This window comes from Coturnix japonica, chromosome 3 (genome assembly GCF_054131305.1).
Source record: "Coturnix japonica strain WE chromosome 3, WE-NBRP24, whole genome shotgun sequence".
NCBI lineage: Eukaryota > Metazoa > Chordata > Aves > Galliformes > Phasianidae > Coturnix > Coturnix japonica.
The window spans coordinates 77,126,592-77,145,435 of NC_140665.1; the positions used below are offsets into that span (position 1 = coordinate 77,126,592).

The following is an 18,844-nucleotide window of genomic DNA, read 5'->3' on the forward strand; positions in this document are numbered from 1 at the left end:
TATTAGAAGAAAAATAAATCAATGACAAGTATTCAAGATCCTGCAAATCAGTTTAGTTCCTTAATATTTGTTCTGTTAATTGAAAAGACATAAGCATGCTAGTTCAACTTCATTTACTGGAAACAAATCATAAAAGGATTACTTTTGTTGTGGGTTTTTTTACTATTTCTGTTTTGATCAAAAGCAAAATTATGTCTGATGATCCTAATATAGATCAAAGTGTATTTCTGACCATGTCTCAAGCAGACAAGAATTTTGGTTCAAATTGCTTAAGGCCTGACATAGAAAAACAAGAGATTAAAGACAAGTAGGACAGTTAAAGTTTGCTTCATTACTTCTGCATTTATGCCACTTCCCTTGAGCCAGCATTTTTATATTTTTCCTCATATTAATATCCCACTCAATCTAACAATACTAGAATTCAACAAAAAAAAAAAAATCCATTTACAGTATAACATCTTAAAATCTGATCAAGGCTGATAAAGCTTTTTGATAACACTAAGAAATACATTAACAAAATGCATGATATGAAACTAAATAGAAAACTTAGCACTGGAATTCTGGTGACTGAGTTATAGCACACATAAAAATGATGCTCCAATGCATCCCATAAGAAAAGGCTACCAATTAAGAGAAATGATCACTGAATTGATCTAACACAGCACAATGTCAGACTTTATTGCATAAAATAGCATTAGTGCAATTATATTTCCAAGTGGCAGACAAACATACAATAAACTGAATAAGAAACAATACTTAAGTAAAATTTATTTTGACAAAGGGCAAAGGAGAATCTAATACAAACTCAAAAGGCCTGATCACAAAACTGCTGTTTTATTTTATCTATAAATTAATGATAAAATGGTGATAAAATTGAAAGTCTCCCGTGTACTTACAGCACTAAACACAAGATGGTTCACTGAATAAAGATATGCAGTAGAAAAACAAAGACTGTAAGAAAAAACATTGACCATTAAGATTAAAATTGAATAATGTGGGTGATTTTGCACTCTTTGGTTAGTGTTTGAGACGCAGAAATGGTTCCATTAGGCATCAGTTGCTTTCCACATATATTCTTTCCTAAATTTCTAGACGTATATTTTACAAAACAGAGTATCATACAATGTTTAGCTACTTTTTGAAGATCTTGTATGCTTTTAATTGCACAAAGATTGCACACAGTAGTACACTGAAGCCTATATAACAGACAAGTATATACATCTGCTTTCTACATAAATCTGCTTGCACCAGGTATTGTCAAAATTCATACCAACACGTTTGGAGAACTACTGTTAGGATAGTGTTTTGAAAACTTACTAAAAACAATTCTAAAATCTCACATCCAATTTTAAGAAGCAACTTTCAAGCCAAAAGATAGGCAAGTAATGTAGGATCCCGGCTCTTCAGTTTCTCCTGCACTAGTGTGGCTAATTTTCTCCTCTATCATGTGCCACTGATGCGCACATGCCAGCAAGCTCTTGTTTGAGAAGTTAATGGGGCACAAAGATGCCGTGCTGGGAAACAAACCAGGCATTTGAGCAGTCCTGGCATGCAAACTCAAAGTTGCTGTGAACCCGTTACGCAGCACTTGTTACAAGACAAGTGCTTCCTGTTGTGTACAGCAGCATTCAACACAGAAGGCTTCTAGATGACATACACAAGTATATCCGTACAGAAAACTTCACCTGTGGGATTGTGGATGACAGTCAAGAGAGGAAGATCCTTTAAAATGCATTAAGGTTTTGCTTTAAAGCCAGTCTTAAACAAATGATTATTTCTTGCTGATTTAATATGATGTTAATGGTTCTGCCATAGACTATCAATTGATAAAATAGAGCTGAAAAGGGCACTGGATGTACCAGAGAGTATTTAGGCTTCAAACAAAGAGCAACCACACAAAAATAAGTGTTCAGGCAGTGCAACAGGAAGACTCCATTATGAAATATCATTTCCTGACTGCTTTTAGCACCACTTTAAAGCTTTTAAAGATCTTGTTCAATGTTTTCCTAAAGGTTTTTTGCTAAAAGATTTCCTAATAACTTCTAACATCAAGAACTGACTGTACAGATCAGTGGAAAAAATACATGTAGTGAGCATTTATGCACAGGCTCCAACAAAGAGGAAAACATTGAGTCATTGTGCCACATAGCACTGCCTTTCCTCTGTCCCATTCACTGCCAGCACACAATACAAAATCGTCTGCAACTTATTCAAGAAAATAGTCACAGTGCAAAGTGACTGAAGGCATCTTTCAAGACAGCAGTGTATGGAAGTTAAGGCCACCTAACATAAACATTTGTTTAAAGTCACATTGTACATGGTGCCCTTAAAGTAGCTTACTACAGAGGCAGATTTGGATGTCTGAAGTGATATACTACAGAATAGAAAACAAATAAAATAAAATAGGATGTTTGTTCACTGAATAACAATTTCCTTGACACGGTGGATTATGATGGATGTAGGGTGCACAAGGCAGCCAAGAGTCATTTAAAAACATGTGTTGTTTGTCTCAAAAATAAATGTAAGGTAATACTAATAAAAGTTGCTCTCTCTGAACTTAGGCAGAGCAGTTTGAGTCTATTTCTCCAGAGGGTATTCAGGAAGATGGGACTGCATGCAAAATAAAACTATGGTTATATTCCTGCTATCTACTGCAAAGGAGTTGGTTATCTCCAGTACATCTCATGTAAAAAAATAAACCTCTTCATTGTAACATTAATCAGATATCTATGTCCCTCTTAGGAGCTCTACTTATAGCATAACTGAAAGTATGTAAGCTTTGTGTTCCTGAAATTATGGCAAAGGAAGGAAAATGAGATGTCAAGGCAGCTGTCACCAAAGGCAAAAGATGATCTGCTTTCCTAGTTCATCAAGAATTCAAACCCATAATGAAACATCCCAGGTTAGTGTGTGAATGTTTTCTACATCTCACATTTGACACAGTTGAGTCCTATGAGTAAAGAGTTCGAGACATGAAGATACAGGCCATTTTTCTATCTTGGCTTCAATTAGCTATGGATCCTTGTAAGCAAGGGCATGTCTTACAGAGGGTTACATTTTGCATCTTATTGACTAAGCAGTGCTTTGAAATTCAGTACATACAATGTCACTTTGAGAGGGTCAGAGCAGCACAGGAACTCATCATAAGGCACTAATCAACTACTCAAAGGGCACCAAAGACAAGTGAAAAGCACAAACTGACTGCAAAAAAAACAGACCTCAAATCTGCCAGAGAGACAGAACAGAATCCCAAGTTTGTAAAAAATATTTCAAATTCTAAATACAGGTAAAATAAGACAAATAACCGCACACAAACTAGCTTTGTAGTTAAAAGCTATAACTCATTATTAAAAAGGCACACAGTTCAAGAAGTTTTGACCTTCCCATGCTACCATGATTGTATTTTCTTTTCTGAACAAAAATACACATAAGTATAAAATACAAAAATATACATTTTAAGCGGTAGCAAAATTTGATTAAAAATTAGAAATTGCTCAAGAAAAGTGATTGCCACATAATTACATGTGTACACATACACACTCCGTCTCCGAAAGGTATGAAAGAAAGAGGATCAATAGCCTTAAAATGTCTAACTCTATTATAGTCAGCACGATAATAACTTCATTTCAATAAGCAGAAATGTTATCAGCTTCTTTATTAAAAAGAAGTAGGCATTAAATATCAAAGGCAGTATACAAGAAGGATAACTTCTTTGCCAGACAGTGAAGAGCTTCATTCAGGAAGATGCTCACTTGGGAGTGTTCTCAAATGTACAAATTTCCATATCCATATAATTCTTCTGATGCTCAAAGAGGAGGTTTTGGTGTAAATTCCTGCTGTTCCAGGAAAGCTTCACCATCCCTCTTTTCCTTCCCAGTCCAGCAAGGCACTTAAAGATACAAGGATATGCTTAAACAAATATGTTTAGTGTTCCACTCAACAGAATCCATGTGGAGCCCACACTCCTAAAAACCTTTCCACCAACAAAAACAGGACTTACACATACACATGGCACTCTGAGTCAACCAGCTGACATGGCACAAGAACAGCTGTTGAAGAGTTATGGCACTTAGACTGTCAAAAAGACTTGTATATTGTCTATGCAAGACATAAATGATCCCCCAAGAGTGACATTTCTAGAAAACATCCTGAAGCAGACAAGGATCATGGCAGCCTTCATCCTAGTGGCCATAAATATGCAGGGAACACAAGTATTCTCTCAAGGAAAGAGAATTGGATTTGTTTCTAAATAACCCTGGAAAAACAAAGTCTCAGACTCCTTCTTTGATGATTTACAGTAACAGACTTGCAGAGTAAAATCCGTGAAAACATCCGGAGGCATTATTTTCAAACATGATTAATTACAAATTGGCAAAAAATTCACCTGGCTTCTCAGTAATCATTTAAAAAAGACTGATAATTTTCTGGAATGTTCAGCGGTCTGTGAACGCAGTTCTTTTTGGCTCATGGATCAGCTCTGAAGCCAGCTCCTTTTATTTTTCATGTTATTCCCCATGAGAGCATACAGAGAAGCTCAATGCTAATATTAAGCATCATGTCTGCAGAACAGAACAACGCAAGCTCTGATACCCAGCTCCCAGCGCTCTGTATACCAGAGAAGAAGACAACTTTCCAAAGAAGCACCATAAACTAGCGTACATCTCTAAAAGATACATGCAAAAATGAGAACTAGGATGAAAGGAAGCAAGAGTGGGGAGCTAGGTTTGCATTTTCTCAAACTGCTTTCTCGGTGACTCTTCTTAAGAAAATAACTTCAATATGAAACTTACACTTGGAAAGTATTTCCAGCAGACACTTAAAGAAGTTTTCTGGCACAGCCAGAAATCTACCATATGGGCCAGCTCTGCTCTCCTTGAACACAGCAGGAGTTCGGTCACTGTAATCACTGAAGGCGGGCTGGTATCTGAACATAAAATTTTCTTTGGATAATTTATAGAAACATTAGATGCGAACCAATGTTTTCTCTTACAGCACCCAACTGCACAGCAAGTTTACATGAAGGACAAACAGCACGCAGAACAAGGAAGGCAAGGAAGAGTGCTGAAGCAGGGCTGGAGAACCAGCTCGGTGGCAAAGGTTGCAGTCACTTTCACAGAAGTCACAAGGGGTTATGCTTTGCATTACTTCTGAATTGTAGCTTCTCACCGCTCTTCTCCCTGTTTAGAAAAGTTAGTTAACATTAGTTAATGAATGTCTGAGCACTGTCCAATAGCTGGAAATTCAAAGCTTGGTTTTCAAGGAGTTTGACACTGCTAATTCTTTCAGAAATACTTGTAATGAAACTTTTGAAATGCTACATTTTCTAGAGAAGTCCTACCTTCAGAAAGAGAATTATGCCTTTAAGCATCAGCTGCTTTCAAGGTGTTTCATGTAATTAAAAAACAAAATATAGTATCTTACAGCAATGTATCTTGAGAAAGGAAAGGTGTTTACAGGATTCAATTCACAAAGACAGCTCTTTTAAAGGAAGCTCTAAATTCTAACACAGACCTACCCATACACTGCAACATACTTTGCAGTGTGGGTACTTAAGCCTAGAAATTAATCTTTGTTCTTTTCACAAAGCATCTAATAGGCTCAGTATACTGAGGTGAGTATACTTAGGTGGTAGGCATACAGTCACAGACTCATCTCAGAACACAAAGCTAAGCTGTTCAGAAAGCCTAGTCACATGTTTAGAGGGGAATTTTTCTCCTGCCTGGTCAGAAAACTCTATGATAAAGGAATTCTGATGTTTTACTAGGCACATTACAGGCTCTGTCTCTTAAGATCAAAGTTTTACATAACTGAAGCCTATTTTCACTATTATGTATGGGAGCTTCACCTTCCTGAACTTGGGACTGCCTATCTCACCTGGCTCTGTATGTTGCCCTGCTGTTTTCTGAAGAGTTGCTACACTGCCAAATGAACTAGAAGCCTGGAAGGCTGTATTCATTTCAAAAATATCAATGCGTGCTAATTGCTTGCAGAACAAGCTTTTGCAAAGTTTCTTTCCCTTAATGGCTTTTGTGGTTTGAAGGATTTCATTCCAACAAGGGACACTGCGATCATTTATTTTTTTTCTACATGCAATGACATTCAATTTCAAGCATCAGAGATTAAAAATATAAAATAAATCTTTATGGAGCTTAATGTATACCTAATAATAACACCCAACTGGCTCTGAACAAAGTCAGGTGAAAGAACAGCCCTGTCATTTAAATGTGCTAAATTGAAGTATGTATGAACCTTGGAGGAGCATCTTGTTAGCACCACTATATAGCACCCTAGCTAGTTCTCACACCTATGCTAGTTGTAATACCTATGACATAACCATACCTTTTTTAAGTAAATGCCAGAGCATAAAGACTTTATAGACATCTCAGTTCTGAACATGAAGTAAACAAATCAGATATGACTGGAACCATCACATAAAATATACTCAATGCAGCCTGGCTCCCCAACTATGAGAGTGATGGAAAATAATAGAATAAAATGAAAGCACACTCTTGAATTAAACAGGATTTTTAATTAAACCCTAAGAAGAAATCATTTTCCTATATGCATACATGCCTAAAAATACATCTATGCTGCACAGAAATAGAAGTGGAATCTTGTAAAATAGTATTCAAAGCAATACTCATAGTTAAAGCTTTCTATTGCAGCACTGATTCCATTACGTAAATTTTAGTCCTTAAGGATTCTTATCTTTAAATGAATATTTATTTATTCTTTGAGAATTAATAAATTCTAAATATATTTAAACCAAATAACAGCATTCATACCTATGCACTTATATGTGACTTTTTATACATGCATTCACTAGCCTAACATGTTAGCACCAAAAGACTAGGTCCACAGTTTTCAGCCCATAAATGAAAGCACGTGGTAATTTGTTTCAGCCACAGATTCTAAGTGTTACAAGTTTGTCTCAAATAAAAATTGCTCCAACTTGTTAAACCATTAGGACTAAAAACATGCTCTGGGTTTGGACAGTTTAGGTACATTTGTTGATTCCCTGTTTTAAATTAAACTTCCGTGGTTGGGTAAACTTTTCAGCCTAAGTAGAATAAATGTGATTTTTATCCAGCTAAAGGAGTACACAACATAGAGTATTCAATTGTCTTTTGCCTTATACTAAAACAAATCAAAATGAAGAAGATCCAATACAAATTTTATGCCTTATCTCAAACCAAGTCCAAATCCTTAATAATATATCAGCTGTCTACTAAAAGAAAACCTTCCTAAGATATTCTCCAAGAGCCTGTAATCTTTCCTTCTCACTTTGGTTTACACATTCTTACTTTTCTGTAAAACACGCTCTATTAAAAAATAAAAATAAATTAAAAAACCCTTTGAAATTGTTTTTCCTATGTACATATTTTTTACATAACTATACAAATCAAAACACTGGCTTTTTCTTCAGTGTAAGATTCTTTGATTAAACAAGAAACAGATGGCAAAACTACTTGAAAGACAATCATTAGCTTGGTAAGTGAACCACAGTGAAGTTTCTTTTGGGGAATACATTGGGCCATAGTGAAAACAATTTATACCAGCTGAAAAGTTGTAACAATTTGCACCTTCCAACAAACCAGTCCATTAGGACAGCAAAAATGTATACAAGAAAACACAACTATTTTTTAGAAAATTTGTTTCTGTTTGATGAAAAAAAAAAAAAGTAAATGTAAATTTCAGTAAATGTTGCTTTTTCTACACTGAAATTTGTCCTGTTCCCTGAAAAGAAATTTCCTTTTTAGCTTCTGAACAACCAAGATCAATACAAAATGAATGACGCTTACTGGGTTCATAGTAATCCACTACAGTCACAGAAGCATCTTGAATATTTGTCACTTTGAAGTCTCTGACAGTTGGAATATCCATACAGAACTGTGTTGCATTTAGCTGGAAAAACAGAAGACAAACATCCTGAGAACCATGACGATGGTATTCATGAAGAAAATAAGCACTTCTAGCTCACTGGAAATCCACTTTATTTATAAAGACTTGGAGTCAAGAGGCTTGTTTAACTTGTTATTTTGGCCAAAATGCAGACCTGTTCAAAAGACTGCTTTGATGATTTTGCAAGAGGTGCAGTCTAGAAACCCCTTACAAATATAATGGAATTGTATCTACCCCATCAATCTCCTTTTAAAAACTGGAACCATTCATTCAGTATGAACACCCGCTGTTGAAATACGCAGTCGTATGGTCTTTCTGAATTTGAGTCAAGATTAGGACCGTTCTGAAAGGATTCCTCTGTTATTTGAAACTTACAGTGTCTAAGTATAGGTTTACTTTTCCATTTTCCCTTTCCATCTTCTTAACTGTATTGTCTAACGGAATGAAATCTGGAGACACAGAGAAACCACTGAGTAAGCCAACCTCCATGAGGACCATACCACTACTCGGAGATGTATCAGATCCCAAGTACCTTAACAAAACACAAACAAGAAACTTTTAGTAAAAATACAACAGCAAATTCTCTAAATTAACACTTTAATCATTTTATCTCAAGTACAGAAGAGATAACACTCAAGAATACTAAGAAACAAATGGAACAAAATGCCAACTGGAAAATTTCTAACAATAAAGAAATTTCTAATTTTTTCTAAACGATGCTTCTTACTTCATTTTCTTCCAACCTGAACTTAAAAGCATTGCTCTAGTGAGTAAGTCTTATTTATATACCTTGGTGAACAGCGGAACTATCAAAACATATTTACGGTGCCTGTGTAACAAGTGACACTAAAATAAACTGCAAAATACTGTATACATATATATATATATTTAAAATTAAGTAGGTGGTAGAAGAATTCCCTCTCCTCCCTTGGCATGTAAGGTAAATGATTTTTTTATACCAGAATAGAAGCATCTCCAACCCTCATTTTCAAGGCTTGACATCAGTTGAAAGTAATTGAAGAAAACAATTTCTTTGTAGATTTGGATGGTTTAAAAAGAGGGAAGACTTGCATTCAAAGCAATGCTGTTAAGCCTGGCAGTATGGCTGATTGAACACAGATATGACTGTGAAAGAAATAAAGCAACTGCTGACTTCAGTTGGCTCATGAGATTAGAAACAAATGAAACCATCTGTTGGATGATGGGTTGCACCAAAGTAGTTGCTGTTGAAAACAAATAACTGAATTGGAGCTGCATGTAATTATTTCTGCTTAATTACCAATGAGTGGAGACAGAAACACCCAACCTGTTAAGGTATCTTGGAGTGCCACCAAAATACCAAGTAAATAACCAGCATGTTATTGCCAAGAAATAAGATACACCCTAGAAGTTATGAAGTTCTAGCTCTCTAAAAAATACAAGAGACACAGTTTTGAGGGTGGCTCCCAGTATTACCTCTTGAACTCAGTGGTATTATTAAAGAAAAAAATCACGAAAAGAGAAGAATGACCAGTGAGAGAAATGAAAAAACAGTTGAAACTTGTAACTCGGAAGAACTGAGATTATTTTGTGTTCAAAGGTGCAAGGAGGAGAAAAGAATACCAGTCAGTGTAGTAGAAAGCAGAAAGAACAGAATGAGTAGAACCATCAACAATCGGTGTTGCATGTCTGAAAATAGTGTGCAGATGACAAGACCAACTGGAGAAGAAAACTGAGTGTGTGCCTCCCAGACAGAGAGCAAGCTCCTCTAGCCACAAATGAGACATCATCTGATCCAGTATCAGAAGTGACACTCAGTTGAGATGACCACAGTCAATCACTATGAATCAGGTTTAGACAAGGTATAATAGTCTGCAGGTTAGAGTGAAAAAAACACAGACAAGCTGCTGCCTCCATTACCTGGACTCAGCATACCCACAGCTGGTCAAGCAATGTTTGTATTTACCTGCTTTGGTTTCTCTACCAAAAAGCCATGTAACATTGTAAAGTCAGTAAAATGGACCAGCTGTAAACTAATTCAGGAATCAATATATGTGCATACTCTGTACAATACATGAGCTTGGGAAGGAAGAAGATGACTAGAGAATCAGTGACAAGCCACCAGAGAAGTCATGTCTCAAATAATAGAAAATATAAAAAATAGAAACAGAAAATATACGGTATATTTTTTTCATGACAGAGATGATGGGTCTTAACATTCCAAGTATTTTCTTGAAGTAATTTTATGTCATTAGATATTCCCATATCCTTCAAACACACTGCAATTAAAACATCAGCCTAGAGCCTTCCCAGAGAGAAGGATCCTTTCCCATCTATATTCCTGAGTCAAATCACTGAGCTAGAAAATCAGGATGCTCAGCCAAAATTTATCCTAGAGCCATTATGTAAGCCCTTTACATGTCAGGAGTTGATGCTAAACTTTAAAAAGCTGTTGATACTTCACAGAAAACTTTAACGAAAAAACAAGAAAAAGCTCGTTCTGTTTCAAGAATTCCTGTGTCTAGTGTCCCTGCTCACTATCTGCATCACTGAATTGGTTACCGGAAACACATGAAAACAGCATCTGGCTTTGTGCCTGCTGGATATCACCCAAATTAAATCAGTCCTCTCCACACTGACGACATATTCACTATAGCTGATAATTTGTATGATGGTGTCACCTAGAGGCCTCATCTTCAGTCACAGCTACCCTGTGCAGAGCACAAAAATATTCTAGCCATAATGAATTCACAATTTAAATAAATTTTAAAAAGAGGATTAGAAAGGAAAGAAATACAAGACTGAACATGGTAGATCAGATAGTACTTTGCAAATACCACATCCACAAGGAATTCATTATAACATCCCAAGAAGTAAACAGGATTTCAAGAAGTAGTACTGACAAAGAACAGATGAGATGAGATCCTATAATACAAAGAGAGCAGTTATGTCAGTGTGCTTGTAGATAATAAGTGAGAGAAGACAAAAAAATCTAAATCCATATATAAAGCAAGACACTGAGGGTTTTTTGTGAAAGACCACAAAAATACTTGCAAAGACTAAAATTCAGTTGAACTTATCATTACATGAATTTTGTTAACAGAGATGAACAAAGAATGATTACTTCTATTTAATGATGTTTTCAGCACTTCAGAGACTTGCTTCTAGATCAAAAACAAAGCATTCTGTTCATGAAAGATAAAAGTTATGGTGAAGTTCTCATAGTCTGGTACTAGAATGTGGAAGATATAGGTTTGGTGTTCAAGTCCATCTGTAGTTTTCCACATACCTAAGAAGTATTTGCACCAAAGAAGCTTTCGAGCTCTTACTTGTATTTCACACAAACTTCTTCATATAACTGACATTAAGGGAAGAGTGATGCCTGTGCATGCCAGTAAAAAAACATGTATGATCTGTATGATCAGACCAGCAACTATTCTGCACAAGGGATCTATTCAGACACATCAAACTCTCACAGTACTTACTCACTTAGGAATAGTTTCTTAACTTAACTCTGTCATTTCATTGAAGTAATTGCTTTGCTCTCTCCTTAACTGTATGTTTGTTTCCCATACAGTAGTAAATTCATACAAACAAAAGGAAGATTTACCTCATTTTAAGTAGCATGACATGCTCCAACAGAATTACCTACCTTGTGCACACATTCAAGGTCAAATGGTTCATATCATCTTTATCATCCTTTACATCAACATTCAAGTCAAAAGCTTTTTGTTTTTGGACAGATCTGAGCCTTCGATCAGTGTGTTTTGTGTTGTAAATAACATTGAGCTGCAGATTGCAAATAGAGACATTAGAGGACACACATAAAGCAAATCTACATTTTTAGAACAGTAACAATAGAACTCCAGAGGCATGATCACATGCAACAGGATATGTGACCTTGTACCTGATATTTCTAAAGGTGAGATTCCTAAGAAGTTTCTGAAAGATGTTTTCTGAACACTTTTTTAATGCAGCCTAACCAATTTAATTATAAGGCAAACACAAGGAAACTCTAGGATAATAAGTAACATTCTCCCTAGTTGCTTTCTGCTGGTTTATGCTGTTTGCTTCTACTTCCTGACAGTATGAAATGGAATGAATGAAGGCAAGCTTCAGAGACTGACACCCACTGGGTTAAAAAAGGATGGAAATGAATAAGCAAGGGAAAATACATAGCACATGCACAGAATTTGTCTTCAGCGTCCATGTCACAGCATTTATGCACTCAAACCAGATGAGGAACAGTGTATTACTACACTCTCAAAATAATAGTCTTTATGCATGAAGTAGTTTCATCACCTGTTTCATCACTAGAAAGATAAAGCTACAGTCCTCAATCTGCCTTAAGGACAAAGCTCTCACCCTTTCTGCTCAACAGCTGCTGAACTCCGCTAAGTGAGCCAAGTAAGAATGACAGGATATTCAACAGAGAACAGAAACATTAATAAAAGGTAGGCTTATCTGTTAAGCACAATTAAAGAAATTGCAATTCTTTTAGTGTAGATATGTGTAAGATACTTGAAACAGTAGTAGAAGACTGGTAAAATCAGAAACTCTTAAATGAGGTATGAATAGTTGGGGGATAGATTATCTCAACAGTCTGTAAGATTAACAATGCCAACAGCCAAACATGAAGTTGAAACTGAGGAACCAACAGAACACATTCAATTTTATCAGCTATGGCAGAATGTCACCAAGTAAAATAATAATAATAATAATAATAAAATACTTTTTTAAAAGAAGAACAAAGAATAATTAACATTTATTTGACAGGATTGTGATTTTCAACAACAACAGTTGTTCACGCAGTTTTCATATACAAATTAATAATCACCATTTGTACCCCTGGTCATCAAAATAAAACAGGTGGCAGGGCATGGGGGAACTTTCTGTGTTTTTTTGTACAAAAATAATGAGTGACCCAAATAACTCCCCTTGCAAGTCCCTGTTAAGAACTTTGCTCAGCTAAAGAAAAGGGAATGAAGGGGGCTTCTGAAAAATTATAGTCCCTTTTGAACATTTTCTGGCAGCAAAATAAACGTCAGTCCAAATTTGAAGGTATGATGAGGGCTGTTGAAGTAACAGGACAGCAAGTCAGTGCAAATTGATGAGCTTTTAATTTCTCATATTTGCTTTTGTTGCTACATCTCTCCTTAATATGAAAGTTACGCTCTGTCTTTCAGTCTGCACATATATAATTCCTGTCACCCTGCCCAGCATTCCTCAATTTACCATGCTATATGAGCACAGAGACAACTCTGTATGAGCACTCAGAACAGTGGTGCAACAGTAAAGATTTAGCTATACAACCATTCTGCAAAGAAGGAAGTACTGAGGATAAAGCCAGCCTAGAAGCTTGCCAGTTAAAGGCATGCAGAAAATTTGGTAAGACAAGCTGGCAGTGTCACTATGATCTGTCATCACAAAAACAAAGCTGTTTTAACTTTCGCCATGAAAAGTTAATGAACAGGAATTTGCTGCCAAAGCAGGATGTCTGAAACTACATACTGAACAGGTCAATCAGCTTGCTTTTTCATGGAGTAAGTTACTGCTGTTACATTTCAACTTTCTTTTTCTGACTTCTCATGACAATGAAGGGAAAATGTTTTTCCACAACAGAGCTTAATTAAAGCCTCCTTCTTTCTATGCTGTTATTTTGGGAATAGAAGGCTCTTATCCAGCAACCAGCATTAACTCAACAAAACAAGCAACCGCATTTAATCTTAACCCTTTTAAAAGGGGGCTGACAAAGCTCAAGGCAAAACTGATCCACTCATACTGCAACCAGTTCTGGTGAGAGGCCCAAGAAACAAATTTGTAAAGCTAATCTGCTTGAAAGAGGTGCTTGTGAGAGTATGTGATCCAGTGGACAGCATTATGTTTCAAAAAATCTGAATCATTTATATTACCTTAATGATGCCTCTTTCCCTTTCCTTTTTGTTCTTCAAACAGCAACATCAACGTACTTTACTGAGAGCATGAATTCAGTGAATTTGTCTCCAATTATTTTCCTATCCCCCTGACTAGTTCATTGAATATCTTTCTTTGTGCTCTCACTGAGTTTCTCCTAGTTCTTTGCCAAAGACTAGTAAAAATATGGTAAGTGGAAGAAACAGTCAGTGCTTTTCAGTAATGAGTAGCAGGTGATTCCCAGTTTTCTTATTCCCTTCTTCTACCAGAAATATAACTTATGTCCTCCTCTTCCATATGAGAACTGCTGGTTTAGTCACCATACATGTAAGTCCAGGTTCTTTCTATAAGAGTACAGAAGGGAGGAGAAAGAAGAGTAATGCTTGCTAATAGTTCCTGCCGCAGAGTAAAGAATGAGAGGTAAAGTCCTCTGTAGACTGTTTTCTATATACAATCAGGAGATATCGAGATCTTGTTCACTTTGCCTGTACTTAACTTCTGTAAGCCTGCCAGCTCTGCCACTGTTGCTAGTTCTGAATTTGAGTGGGATCCCAGAAGGCATGGGACATGCCATGCTTTTGAGGCATCTGCCAAGCTCAGTTCACAGTGGTTCCCAGTAGTGAAGAGATGTTTCTTTCAAAACTTTCAGCAGATCTCTTAGTGAAGATCACTTTGTTGACGTCTTTCTCTATGGGGCACCCTTGCACATACTCTAGGCCTACAATCATCCACTCCCCTGCAGAGTAGGTGTCTTAAGACATTTACAATTTATTTAGACAAAAAGAAGGGATGAGCTAGGAGACTTTTTTAACAGCAGGATCACAAAACTACAAGTGTCTGCTTTTGTAGTTACACTATTCAAAAGATCTATTTTTATAGGATCCTGCAGGGTCAAGAGTGAAGACACTGCCAACCCATCCACATAGACAGTGAGGTTTCACCAAAAAGCCCCCCCTTTTTTTTCCCTTACAATCCACTTTACTGGGAAACCAGCCTTTTCCATTAATGGACTGAATCTTGTCTTTTGTGATATTTAAATGAATTACTGTTTTGACATGCTGCATTTGGCCAGAAAATCAAGTCCCATAACACTGAATCTCACCACTGTAGTTTGGCAGACCAGAGACAATGAAACCCAGCTGAAGAAATGTGATCGCAATGTCATATGCTATCTGATTTATTAAATGAGACCCAGATCTAGCTTGTGTCTGGGAAAAAGAGAAATCTAATTCAAATGGCATTAATGCACTTTGTTTTAGAATACCAGACCTACCAAAGGAAGCAGAAGGAAAGCACTGGTCCCAGCTAAGAAAAGTTATTGGAGAAACTACTCCAGCATGCTAAGTACACTATTTTGAATTTCAGACTCAAAGGTGATAGGAAAATAGGCAACAGCACAGTGGCCTCAGTGCAGTAGATAACCTGGTGCTGGTTCCTGAATACCAGACATCTGGGAGCATGTTGGCTCATACAACAAATCAGAAGCTTAAACCATGATGTAATATTTCCCTAAGGAGCCTTCTAAGCACATGGTTAACTAAGTGTTATCCAGGGTAGAAGAGCTCTGTTTGATCTCTACTGGCTGTGAAGGTCCTGATGCATAATTTGCTGAGAAAATCTTAATTTGGGCCTAAAGCTTTACAAAAGGTGTTTATTGGGTGGTTGGACTAAGAGCTCTTAAAAGGCTTTTCTAATGTTAGCGATTCTGATTCTGTGATTTCAACAAATCAGCATCTTCTGGCAAGAAACAATTCATTAAAAAGTTTCCGATCAGGTCTTCTGACAAATTTAATATCAGGAGCTATTTCTTAACAATCATTAAAGTTAAATAAACCTAACTGATCTGGAGCCCCACCCAATTACATTCCACACATATTCACACCTTTGAAATTGGTGGTGTACTAATGCAGTCCTGCTGAGATATTCATTCCTATCTTGGCCTGCAGGTCTGAACCTGAACCCTCTGAAGCTTTTAGACTCTGCTGAAAACATCATTTGCACTTCTGGGAATTAATAAACATGAGTACTGATTTCTAGCACTGTGGGCATAGCAGAACAGTGTTGGATGAGCAGTATTTGCAGCTCAAGCTGCTGTTCATCACAGATAGGCAGTCATTAAGGTTTCTTTACAATAGTATTTTATACAAAAGCATATTTAACAATAAGTTTAATATTGGCAGCATGCTTTTGGTGGATTGGAAGGAATTAGAAATAGAAACAGATCAAAACTCTGAGACTATTAAAGGTGGTCTACATTCGTTTTTCTCAAATATGAATACCAAGAGTCCAGTAAGAACTCTGCCCGGTTTTGTGATAGACTCTGCAACTGTGAGTTAATACTTTTACAGAGTGATTCTCTCCTGCTTGACAGAGACTAATATTTCTGTATTATTCATAGTTTATCAAAGGTTTTCTCTTTTGCTTATGTGGACCACCACAGATCAGCCAGCTGGAAAAGGAAATCCATTAGTGGTCATATAAAGTCAGATCTGATACTGCCTTCTTCTCATACAATATTTCTCATTATGATAGGGAACATTTTGAAGGCATAATTTCATTGAAATTTAATTTTTAATATGTGGAAATAGTAAGGAGCTGAAATGCATAACAAGACTGCTTACAGTTTGCTTTTTTAAAGTACAATATGTGCTGACCCCAGCTTACTTCTTAAAATATAAATAAACCTGTTTGAAGTTATACCACTGAAACAGCCTCCTGCAGAACTGGCAGAGAAAGGATCATTATACCTCCTTGCTCTCTTTGTCACGTCCTCAATCTGGCTGATACTGAGCAAATGGCAGTATTCACGACTGTTTGATTCTGTCTTTTATGCTATTTTAGAACAGCATAAAAATTGCAGAAAACCTTTCCATAATACTACTTAATTTTTTTTTCTTTTATTTTCCTTTGCATTAGCTTTTCTGCTATTATTGTATTCCACTTCAATAAAAAATGTTCTAATAGCTACTAATGTACTCATGCTGTCTACAGATCTGCGCCTTCTGTGGTTTATGAGAGATATCTGATGAGCTGTCCATGCCTGGTCCACGTGCTTTTTTAACTGTGACCTTTGGGACTGTCAATGTACCACTGCAGCCCTTTGTCTTGCAAACTGACACTGCAGTTCTGCAGAACAATGGGGTCACATTGATATGACTCTGATCCATGAAGTTCCCCAAAACTGTCCATCCTCCAACACTATTTAAAGGGACTGGCCATCCAACATATACAATCACATTAATATGCATGTCCACACAACTTAGGTTCACAGCATTTTTCAAGTAGTAAAGTATCTTGGCATTGGTTTAAGACATTTCACAAGGTTGTTCTTATTGACATTTTATAAAGCTTCCAATATACTTTCTTTTTTTAGAAAACAAAACCATGCTTCATACCTGAAAGACAGCAAACCCTCTTCCCTCTGCTGAAACTGTAACTGTCATCGGTTGCACAGGGGGAATCTGAAAGAAGGACAGACGGTCAAAACAGTATTTTCAGAACACTTTCAGGAGCCAGGCTTTAGGAAAGCAGTTCTCAGTTTCTACAGTACCTCTTTGGTTTGAAGCAGAAAACGGTTTTGAGTGTCAATTGAAAATATTTCTGGAATTTCCAAAGAAGTTGCAGTAACTGTTATATCCATTTCTGTTTTGTGTGCGCTGGTAATAGCTGCAAATAGGCTCAAGGCTTGCAGAGCCACTACAGTGTCCTATTGAAGGAAAGAAATGTTTTTGTGTTAAGCAGAACTTTGCATAATGAACTGCTTGCATATAGGCCATGTCTGCAAGAGCTCACAGTCTCTGTACCACCCCTAAGACTACGGTCTTCATATACCTGCATCCACACCTCCATTGGAATTCCACTGGTGTGAAGGATCCCAGAGCAGAAAAGACACAAAAACACAGGGGAACCATTTAGAAACTATGACACATGATGGAGAGTGAGGTGAAAGAAAATTTGTGCAAGCTATGTGGAGGACTTGACAGGTATTTACAAGAGTCGGAATGACAAACAGTGCACACAGTGAGGAGAAAACCGATGAAGAAAGTAACAATTCTGCAACTTTGTAGATGTTTATCTACAAAGATTTATCTACAAATCTACTAAGCACTAAATATCCTGCATTTCAAAGCAATTTTTCAGGGTTCCTTCATGACTGAAGCAAAAGCTACAGGTCCGAAAAGAACCAGCTCTTGAGAAGATATAATGCCCTAAAGCAGAAGGCATATACAATGTTTTTTATCAGGAAAAATTCACAGCTGATACTCAAAAGTATATGGGGGATATATACATGCATACACTAAATATGCAACCTAAAAAGTTAGGAAATATAGTCTCAGGCCATACACTTAGGCCCCATTTGGGTGCTCAGCAACAAAGGCACTCAACACAATTGCTACACCTCTCTACCATTTAAATATGCATTCAGATAGACTTTATTTATTTATGAACTCTATTCCTGTATATATGAAATACACACAAAATACATAGGTTGCTCCAAAAGTAATGTCTCCTATTTATTTCTGTGGAAACTACAACAGAGATAAAGAGCACAATGACACTCTTTGATAGAAAAAAATCTCATCTACAAAACATTATTTTTCAACATAACCACCACCACAAGCCAATTTGCACAAATGAGCTAATTAAGACAATCTTCATTTATGTTGTGACAGCTGTGCATGTCTGTATGGAATGTGGCTTGTCCTTCACATCACTTTTGCACCCACTGCCTCACTGTGTTCACATCCACCCCTTGGTCCCATAAAAGTTCAGCAACCATTGATGAATGTCAATGGGTGTAATATTTTCCTCATGGAGGAATTCAATGACATGCCTTTGCTTCCTCCACACTTCCAAGTCAGGCAGCACTTTGTCGGACTGCTCTTCTGCTGCCATATGTCACATGGCAACAAAATATAATGGAATATTGTTAGAAAGGTTCAACATTTTCTACCGTACCATTGACATCTACCTTCGACGTCATGGGCCAACATAATAAAATAGGAGACATTACTTTTGGAGTAGCCCTTATACTAAGTTTCTAATGTGA

General features: G+C 36.7%; 1 protein-coding gene across 1 annotated transcript in view; it reads right to left on the reverse strand.

Moving 5' to 3' along the window:
- Positions 1-654: 654 nt before the first annotated feature.
- Positions 655-18,844, reverse strand: part of CD109 (CD109 molecule) — a 72,923-nt gene continuing 54,733 nt past the window's right edge. The window contains exons 28-33 of the mRNA XM_015859075.3: positions 17,345-17,500; positions 17,190-17,255; positions 11,534-11,670; positions 8,278-8,434; positions 7,803-7,905; positions 655-5,177 (exon numbers count right to left, since the gene is read on the reverse strand). Coding sequence (XP_015714561.2) covers positions 4,987-5,177; positions 7,803-7,905; positions 8,278-8,434; positions 11,534-11,670; positions 17,190-17,255; positions 17,345-17,500 — 810 coding nt within the window. The 3' untranslated portion in view covers positions 655-4,986. The remainder of the gene's footprint in view (positions 5,178-7,802; positions 7,906-8,277; positions 8,435-11,533; positions 11,671-17,189; positions 17,256-17,344; positions 17,501-18,844) is intronic.